Source organism: Solanum pennellii, chromosome 1 (assembly GCF_001406875.1).
Source record: "Solanum pennellii chromosome 1, SPENNV200".
NCBI lineage: Eukaryota > Viridiplantae > Streptophyta > Magnoliopsida > Solanales > Solanaceae > Solanum > Solanum pennellii.
Genome location: NC_028637.1, coordinates 28881070 through 28891683, shown reverse-complemented (window position 1 = coordinate 28891683; position 10614 = coordinate 28881070). Strand labels below are relative to the sequence as shown.

The following is a 10614-nucleotide window of genomic DNA, read 5'->3' as shown; positions in this document are numbered from 1 at the left end:
CCTTCTCTAAGATGTGATGACCCAATACAATACCCTCTTTCACCATGAAGTGACATTTCTCCCAATTTGACAGAAGTTGCAATCTACTCACCTTTTATGAACCTCGGCCAAGTGACTCAAACAACGCACAAAGGATTCACCAACCACTCAAAAATTATCCATAAACACCTCAATAGTGTCTTCCACCATATCGGAGAATATTGAAATCGTACATCTCTGAAAAGTAGCTGGTGCATTCCACAACCCAAACGTCATCTTCTTGAACGCGAAAGTTCCATAAGGTCAAGTTAAGGTGGTTTTCTCTTGATCCTCCGGTGCAATAGAGATCTGGTTATAACTCGAATAACCATCAAGAAAATAGTACCTCCCCTTTTCTTCAAGCCTATCCAAAATCTGATCCATGAAGGGCATAAGAAAATGGTACTTCTCTCTCCATGCATTTAACTTCCGATAATCCATACAAACTCTCCATCTTTTCAACGGCCTCATCGGAATAAGCTCATTCTTCTCATTGGGGACCACAGTCGTTCCCCCTTTTTTGGGCACACACTGAACACCACAAACCCAACTACTATCGGCAATCAGATATATGACCCCGTCGTCCAACCACTTAAGATTCTCCTTCTTCACTACCTCTTGCATAGGTGGATTAACCATCTTTGATGCTCTATACTTGGCTTATGATATGGCATAAGTTGAATTTTGTGTGAACAAATACCGGGTGGAATCCTGAAAATGTACGCAATAGTCCAACAAATGGCTCTTGTGAACCTCTTCAACACCTCTACAAGACACTCCACTTGCTCCAAATTCAAATTTGATGCTATGATTACCGGCAAAGTGTCATCTTTCCCCAAGAAACACGTATCTCATGTGAGTTAGTAGAGCCTAAAGCTCAAATTTTGGGGCCTCCTCATAGATGGTTTCATGGGTGGAGACTCGCGATGTTTCATATCTAACTCCAACTTCTTTGTTTTGAACCGAAAATCACTCGATCAAGTGCAGCAACCAATGACCCATAATCTTTAATACAATAACTCTCAAAATTTATAATTATTGCCGGTAGTTCCTCAACACCAAGGCGCTCCTGTATTTGTACCTCGGACAAACTTTCAACCCTGTAGGATATCGCAGATACCGATTGGATCTCACCACTCTTCCTCATGGACCTACAAATGTTGAAAGTCGCTTCTTTATTTTTCAACCAAAACTTCATTTGCTCATTCTCCATATCAACCAAGGCAAGTCCGGTACCAAAGAACGACCTCCCATGAATAATAGGCACCTCAAAGTTTACCTCACAATCAAGAATCACAAAATTGGCCGCAAAAATAAATGACTCCACTTTCACTAGCACATCATGGAGTATCCCAATAGGCCTCTTCACCGTTTGATCGGCCACCAATAGCCGCATCGCTGTGATCTTTGGGTTACCCACACCCAACTTCTTGTACATAGAGAGCGACATGAGATTAATGCTTGCCCCAAGATCACATAATGCTTTAGAAATGTGTAACAACCCGATTGTACATAAAATAGTGAAAGAGGCCTAGATCTTCTTTCGTTTGAACAAGAGACCTTGTAGCAATAGCACTACAGTGTTGCATCCGATCATCATACTCAACACTAACCGATCTTTTTTTAGTGACCATATCTTTTATGAACAGTGCGTAACCGGATATTTTTTGAATATCTTCTATGAAAGAAGCATTGATGGAAAGCTATTTCAACATAGTAATAAAAGGCCGGTACATACCATCCTCGGTCTTTTTTCACCAACCTTGGCGGGAATGGTGGTGGTGGACTAGGAATGGGGCTAACCTTTTCGAGTACCTCTGCTTCTTTCCCTGATTTTTCTATAAACTCACCACTAACTTCTGCTACCTCATCATCCCTACTCATCTTATCTTCTATGCAAGACGGCATAGATGGATCAATTGTTTTCTTATAACCTCGAGTAGTGACAGTCATACAGTGTCCATCATTTTTTTAGATTTTGGACAGTATTTATAGTAAGAGTACCCAGTGGGCGTGAGTTCACAGTAGAAGACATTTGGGTCATTTGCAACTCAAGATGCTTGATTAAGATTGCATGTGCATCCACCTTTTGCCTGATATTCGGTAAATCACGTCTCAACTCTTTGACATTCTCATCACTAGCATCAAACCTCCTCATCATCTTCTGCAACATATCCTCAACTCGCGCCATACGACCTCCACCATTCCTTGGAGCAACTTCACGATTTTAAGGTGGAACATAGGGCCCACTATCATTGTTTTTGTTACTATCATTACCGCAATTGATGTTGTTATCGCGGTTGTAGTTTCCATCTCGAACATAGTGACCCTCTTGATTGTAATTTCTATAGTTCCAACCTTGATTTCCTTGACCTTGGCGCCAATTCTCTTGATTGGAGCGTTGGGCATTCAGTCAGAAACCCCCCGTCTTCTCATTCACTACATAAGAGTCTTCCTCATAGTGAAATTCATCTATCGGCGGTGGTGTCTTAGTCAAATAGTCACCGCATTCACTTTCTCTGCATTCCTAGTGACATGTTTCAGTACTAACCCAAGATCAATCCTCATTTGAGCCATCTCCTCACGAATCTAATCTCTGGCCGGGTTGTCTGTAGCTTGCACTGCAAAAGTGTTTCTCCAGTCTCCGACTTCCTAGTGCTCCAAGCCTTGTTGTTGCGGAGATTTTCTCCAACTTCTCCACGATCTCTGCATAAGTGCACTCACCATAATAACCACTCGCAATAGTATCGTGTACTTCCTTATTGTTATCATCTTGCCAACTATATAAGTACTCTTTCAACGATTCATCATCAATGCGGTGGTTTGGGACACTTCTCATAAATGAGGTGAACCTATCCCAAAAACTACTTATCGACTCCCCAGGCAATGCCACAAAGTTGTTCACTCTATATTTATGGTTGAGGTTTTTCGACACCGGATAGTAGCGTGCTAGGAACACATCCCTCAACTGCGCCCAAGTATTGATCGAGTTTAAGGGCATCTCGGTAAACCAAATTGCGGCCTCTACCGTCAGCGAGAGAGGGAACACCCTTAACCTGATGACATCCATGTCTAAGTCTGACCTCCCTACACAACTCTTGCACACCGACCCCAATTTGGCGATGTGAGCATATGGATCCTCAGATGGTAGCCCCAAAAAACAAGCCTCTAGCGGTGAGCATCTGCATCAAGCTACTACTTACCAAGAATGAATGACATTGTGGTAGAGGAGGTAGGACAAGAGGTTTTTCCGAGTCAGCGCTGTTGACATTTCCCATATAATACTCTTTAGTGCGTGGGGCAGGAGGTTATCTCCTCATAGCTCCTTCACCAGGGTTCTCCACGATCACTTGATTATGAGCATCAACCGGTTGCGGAGGTTGGTGGTTGATCTCATCACCAACATTAGCAAGATTGCGTAGATTGTTCATTCTACGGAGTGTATGGGTCAGTTCTGGATCAAATGGAAGCACTGGTTCTCCTGGACTCCGTGTACTTGGCAAACACTAGAGCTAGACATGAAAGACACAAAAAAAAAGAAAAAAGTAAAATTAGGAAATTATTGACTAAAATTCGGTAATTGTGTTTAAAGTTAATTTAGAAGTGTTTAATTATTCTAAGTTAGACAAACAACAAGTTTATAACTTTGGTGTTTATCAAATGATGAGAGAAGCTAGGGTGTAAGTGTTCCCCATTGTTTATAACGCAGTAATCCTAGTTATAACAATTCTTTCCTAGGGTCTTACATGCAAAGTGGTAAGTTATGTATCCCTAATTCCTTGGTCCGGCAAATAGAGAATTTCACTCTGTACCTTGGTCCGGCTACGTGTAACTACTTTACTAAACCTTACCATTACCTCATATTAAGCATCATATTCAATGCATGGCTAAGTTACTACTTTACACCAATTGAAACTAGCCTATTAGATAGTGTATATTAAATCTATGTTGATAATTTCTTTTCCTATCAACTCTCTCCTTGGTCCAGCCAGTAGGAATAGGGCAAGTTCTAACGCGTGCACTTGTTAAAAAGACTTCTAAATGAAAGAATTATCAATATATGCAAGAAACTATTCTAGAATTGTTATTAAGCTACTTTTACCTTGTTAATTACCCATGGTTCCCACAACCCTTGTTGTGGATTTAGTAACAATGCTTAGAAATACACAATTCATAGTTATTAAATAAGAATTCATGTACTTACAATGACAAGTTTGAAGAAAATCCAGAAATAACAATTCAATTAAAGAAAATATCTTTAGAATCAATTTCAGAAACATGAAGTAATTCCCAAAATCCAAAGTTCAACTTCCAATAATAAGAGTATGAAAAATAACATAATGTCTAACCCGAAAAACGAGGATTTTAACCCTATTTATAGTAATAAAGTCCTGAATCAAAAGGAGTTCTAAAGAAGGAAAGTCTGTCAAGAAACGCGTTTTGAATCGACGACACCACTGACAGTCCCTCGATTGAATGACGGACTGTTGACTGCCTCCGTCGATCCACACTTAGCATCTTCTTCAAACCTCCAACTCACACCTTCTCTTATTCAATCGATGGACAAACATCATGGTCCGTCGATGCACTTATGGTCCGTCAATGCATATCGTCGTTCCATACTTAGCAACTTCTTCAGCCTTCATCCTGGCATATTCTCTGATCCAATCGACGGACCAACAACACAGTCTGTCTATACAACTACGGTCCATCGAGTCCTCTGTAATTTCATACTGAGTTTTTCATCAACTTCGACTACTAGGACTACTCTCTGATCTGATCGACGATTTGCCAGGACGGTCCGCCCATCACTCGACAGACCGTAATCCTTTCAATCTCCACACTTGGTCAAAATTCCCCAATTTGCTTCCAGATTCTTAGACCTCTAGTCAACGACCACCACCTACGGACCGTCGATGGAACGATGGGCCGTCGATGGCTTCGTTGGTCACCTCTTCTGCACAATTTTCTGCATTTCTGTTTTAGACGACTTTCCTGCAAAACACAGATAAAAACCATCAGAATTACTACATCAACACTGGCCTTCCACGTGTGTACATATAAATATATATTTTCCTTATACGAAAACATCTAATTTTTACATTTATTCATTGTTTTTCTATTGGTTTTATTTTTAGTTGTACTTCATTTACATTTTATTTGAAATCTAATTCCAATTGTCTTCTATTTAAAATAGCTTAATATTGAATTGATATCAAAATAAATGAAGAACACTAAATCAAACATCAAACAATAAAATGTTAAAACTAAAGGACACTTTAAATTATTTCTTTTTTTAAAAAAGAAAAACATAATCTTTTTACAAAATGTGAACGTAAAAAGATAACAATTTAATTTTTAAAAAGACTATGTGAGAATGAAATTAAAATAAATATGTTATATGAAAGAAATAAAAATAATTAAGTGTATACGTTTAATATCTATCTATCTATCTATCTATCTATCCATCTATCTATCTATCTATCTATATCTATATCTATACTACGTTAAAACCATGAACTTGCTAACTTTAATGTTAAAATACCAAAATACCCCAAAACTAAACCACTATATTTAGTATATATGTTATATAATTAATATTGTATTTATTTATGCTATATTATATTAAAAGCATACGCTTTTCCACATTGATGGACAATGGGTATTTCGGAAGGTTCTGATTTTTTATGGAGGTGTGACTTTTTCGATGAGTTATGACATATTCGAAAAGTTGTGATTTGTCTAAATGGTTGTGATTTCGAAGAAAAGACGCGATAAGACCTTTTTAGAATATCCTTTCATGATTATAAATAGAGGGGGTTTCTACGACTTTTAAACTACAAGTTTGGTAAGTTTTCTATTCTTCTTAAAATAAGTAAGGAAGATTATGAGAATTTTTCAATCATTAAATTACAATATTTTTTTTGAGGGTAAAATAGATAGATTAAGAAAATTGATTCGACAAGGCAAATGAAATAACTCAACTTCAAATGAAAAGATTATCTTGATAATTCATATTTACTCATTTTTCCTAGAAATAAAATATACTTTTGTAGCAACTTCCACTTGACAAAAAGACCAATGATTTCTGTTGGACAAACTACAAATTAGTATTAAAAACTAAAAAGTCTCAAAGTGTGGGGGAAAATGTACTTGATCAAAAACATGTGTGAAGAGTCCAAACTACAATTACTAAATACTCTTTCCTTTCCAATTTATTAACTGCACTTTTACTTTTATTCAGTTTAATGTAGAATGTTATTTTTTCTTTGGGTGTGACACATCTTTAAAATCATACATTGAAAATAAGTTTTAATATGTTTAACATTTGATCCTTAAATTGAAATTTTTCTTTATTATGAAAAATTTCATGTGATATTAAAATTAGACCAACCTATATATATATAAACAAATTTTAATCTGTCGATGTCATGGGCTTTTCGCGGTGGTGAACTATGTCAATAATCTACTTCTGAACATATGATTATACATGTGTTTTTGAGAGGTTATAAACCTATAATAAATTGACAGTAATATTTTATCAAAATATGATATGAAATGTTTTTTTTTATCTTAAAACGAAAAGGATTTGATTCTAAGTGTTCACAAATATTGTTATTTATTCTTCATTTTACTGCAGTTGTTCAACACCAAAGTCTTTATAAAAGATATGTAATTGTTTCAATGTCTATATTTGTATTTTTTAAAAATTGTCAAAACATTATATTCATTAATTGCGATATTTTTTCTCCCACTTAAGGGCGCTATATAAAAAATCTAAATATGCTACATGTTAGATAAATAGTAGCGTACTTGATAAGTTAAATAAAATACAAAAACACATCTCTTGGAGTTCAATGAAATAATGTATGTTACTCAAATAATTTCGATTAAATGATGTCTTTGCAGGACCATTATTCAAAATTATACGCAGTCGATGACGCTACTTTGATTGCTAAAAGACATATTTTATTTTTTATATTTTTATCCATATGGTTAAAAACTTTATTGTTTTTGAGACATCTAATCTAAAGGTTATAAGGAGGTAATTATTTCCTTAATATGTCATTAATATTGATTCATCCTACAGTTAGGGGTAATTCATTGACTCCAACCTAACTTTTGAACCCTTAACGTTTGATTAAGGTTGAGTACAATACTTACCATCCTACTAGATTCCTTTATTTTTTGAATGTCACTAATCGATTGAATACCTCCATAAGATAGAAAGTTGAATCTATAAAACTCCAAGGTAGTGTTGAACCATCCTAACTTTTGAACACTGAAAGTCCTTTGTTGCACATCTCATGGATCTTTTAGCCACTGAACACTTTATAAAGATTAAAGTCATATATTTTTTAAGTTTAAAATTCTAATCTACATGACACCAATAGTCTTATGATTACATCAAACTCTTGATTAACATATCTTTACTTCAGCATAATGATCAAAAGCATAAACATAAACAACAAAGTTTAAAACATGTACACAAAAAAAAGAAGCATAAATCGGTGACTTTTTCATTACATACAAGAATTTTTACTAAAAAAATGAAACATAAAGGAAAAATAGAGCCCGCGAAATGAACATTTCTCATTAAGAATTTAGTCCATTTACTACCTAAAGTTTACAGGAATAGATTTTATTCACTATTGTGTTGATAAAAAAATAATGGTATTAGTCAGCCACTCAACATGAGCAAAGTACAAAAATATAATCTACAGAAGAAAAAGAAGAAGAAGAAGAAGAAGTTCAGAATTATCGTTGTTTTAAAATAAGAGGAAATTCCTATATTTATAAACAACAAAGGGTAGTATCAATAAATGCTTATTGTGCCTTATCATGAAGGTCACAACTCCTTCGCTAATTCACAATTTTTTTTATAAAAGTCACAATATTTCATAAAAATTGCAAGTCTTCAAAAAAGTCGCAACTCTTTATTACAGTTGCAACTCTTCATAAAAGTCACAACTCTTTATTAAAGTTGCAATTTTTCATAAAAGTTGAAATTCTTCATAAAAGCCGTAACATTTTCTAAAAAGACATAACTTTTTGTTAAAGTTGCAACTTTTCATAAAAATTCACAATTTTTTTGTAAAAGTCACAACTTTTTATGAAAGGGAAGGCTAATTTTAGAAATAAATAAGTTAACAGAGAATTCTTATTTGTGGTTGCGCCACATAAGCGGGCCTAAGGTTCTCTTTTATATAAAAATATGATTATATTTATTGTGTGTATTATACTATATTATATTAAGACAGACACATTTTCATAATTTAATGGTTGTTACATTTTCGAAGAATTATCACTTTTAATATGAGTTGTGAGCTTTTGAAAGGGTTATGACTTTTCTATGGGGTTGCGACTTTGAAGTGATGTAACTTTTTCAAAGGGTTGTGAAATTTTCGAAGAGTTATGACTTTTCTTATGAGTAGTGACTTTTCCAATTGGTTTTGAGTTTTCTAAAGGGTTGTGACGTCTTTTTGATAAGGCGCAGTAAGTAGTTTTTTACACAATACCCTTTGTTTGCTAAAAAAAGAGGGGTTTCCTCAATTTTTTTAACTAGATTTTTTTTAAAAAAATATTCATTATTCTTGTTCTTCTTCTTAAAGATCCGATTTAGTATATCTTCTATATCTTTATGATGGAACAATATGCTCATACTAATACTGCAAATTTTAAAAATAAATGATGGGGTTTCCTCATATTTTAAACGACATTTTAAAAATGTTTTTACTTCTTCTTTTCTTAAAACCTCAGGATTGATTTATAGACGTGAAAAATATCAAAGGTTAGTGAAATTAGTATATTCGCTAACATGAATGTTAAATTAATATAATATTCCAACTAAAAACATCAAATTTAGTACATCTTCTATATTTTATAATAATATTTATATTAAATTAAAAGTAAGAACACTAACAAAAAAATAATAACGTAGTACCACACTAAAGAGAATGGAGGAAAAGTATATTGAAAAGGTGTAATTATGAGTTCTTAGTAGTGGTTTTTTTTATTTTAATAATGTTTACTCTATATTTAAAAATTGTGTGCTAGCTTGTTTGACATTCACGTGTAATGCATGTGCCTCAAAACTAGTAATCAATAAATATGTGTACTAACTAAATTATAAAATTACTAATTAATGAATATCATTTGTTTAATTTGGGCACTCATCACTTGTCTTCAAGTGTGTGTTCACACTCTCTATCCCATGTTATTGTATGTAGTATATTTATTCCATTTGAAATTAGTTTTGGGGGTGGGGGTGGAGGGTGGAGTAATAGGACATAGTTAAATTTAGGTGTGTCTTTGAAATTTTTGTCATAGTCCACAGGGGTACTTGCGCCTTATCCCTATTATAATTTATGTAAAATCTACTCCATTTATCTACCAAATTTATTAGCACCATAATCTTTCTATTTATTGCAATGAAAAATTTCTCCCCTATAAATAGTGATGGTCTTACTATATAATTAGCAGAACATTGAGAATATTTCTCTTTCACTTAGTAACTAAATGTGGTCAGCCATGGCCGCAACTTCTCATTGGAACTCCATTACTTTATATTTTTTTATGTTTTGTGATTCTGTAACTTCTATGTAATGACCCTCAAGTACCCCTAGAAGTTAGGGAGAACCCTTGGTTCGTCACAAGGCGTACTTGACCTTTGCGGTCTTGTACAAGCCCTTTAACTATCGTTCACAACATAAGACATGAAAAGTATTACGGAATTAAAATATACTAAGTATGGCATATAAAAAAACATGCAAAATGGGACATTTTAGTAAAAACACATTTTCATGTCAATTAAGAAAAACATTCATGAATATAGATTTAAAACAACATAAAACTCATCACTTAACACTTAGAGAAAGATTTCCATAATTTTAACACAACAAAATACCATTTTACAGTAAGCTCTCAAAATTATACAGTGAACTTTTTTTTAACATTACAGTGAATCATTTTATTCCAAAAACAATGAACTCACAAAGCCAAACAAAGAGGAAATGAACTAATTTCCGTAGGAGTTACCCTAGTAACGGTTATCCTAAGATTCACTAAGATATGATATGAAGGAAATGCATATACACCTCCTTCAATATACACTTAACTGATCCTCAAGATTGCCCCTTCTAGGCTTACTCAACTCAGGAGAACAAGCCCCCACTAACAAAACATTAGAAGAACAATGAAACAACACACCAAGACATCCATTTCGGAATTCCTACTTAGTGCAATGAGTAGATGGTGTCCCATTCCACCACCTACCTTAAGTAGTACACTCTTTTAGAAGACTTAGTACTTTCCATTCATATAAGAATCACCAAGACTCCCCTTTCGGAATGCCTACCTAGTGCAATGGATATATAGCGTCCCATTCCACTATTTATCCTAAGTAGCACACTCTTTTAAAAGACTTATCACTTTCATTACATTTGTGGGGGTTATTATAACCGACATAGACCATGAGAGATAGACATAGAATCTCAACACATCTCTTTTCTTCTAGCTTTTACATGGCTAGAGTGATCTCTTTTCTTCTAGCTTTTACATGGCTTTCCTAATATCTGCACCTATGTGGGCGCATAG

At 34.4% G+C, this 10614-nt stretch overlaps 1 protein-coding gene across 1 annotated transcript; it reads right to left on the bottom strand.

Annotated features, from left to right (window-relative positions):
• Positions 1–282: 282 nt before the first annotated feature.
• On the bottom strand, positions 283–657 carry LOC107019363. The gene has a single exon (XM_015219882.1). The coding sequence runs from the start codon at positions 655–657 to the stop codon at positions 283–285; it is 375 nt and encodes a 124-aa protein (XP_015075368.1).
• Between the last annotated feature and the right edge of the window lie 9957 nt (positions 658–10614).

Bases quoted from the DNA above. Each gene is read 5' to 3' on its own strand.
- LOC107019363 (XM_015219882.1), bottom strand. From the start codon at position 657: ATGGTTAATCCACCTATGCAAGAGGTAGTGAAGAAGGAGAATCTTAAG.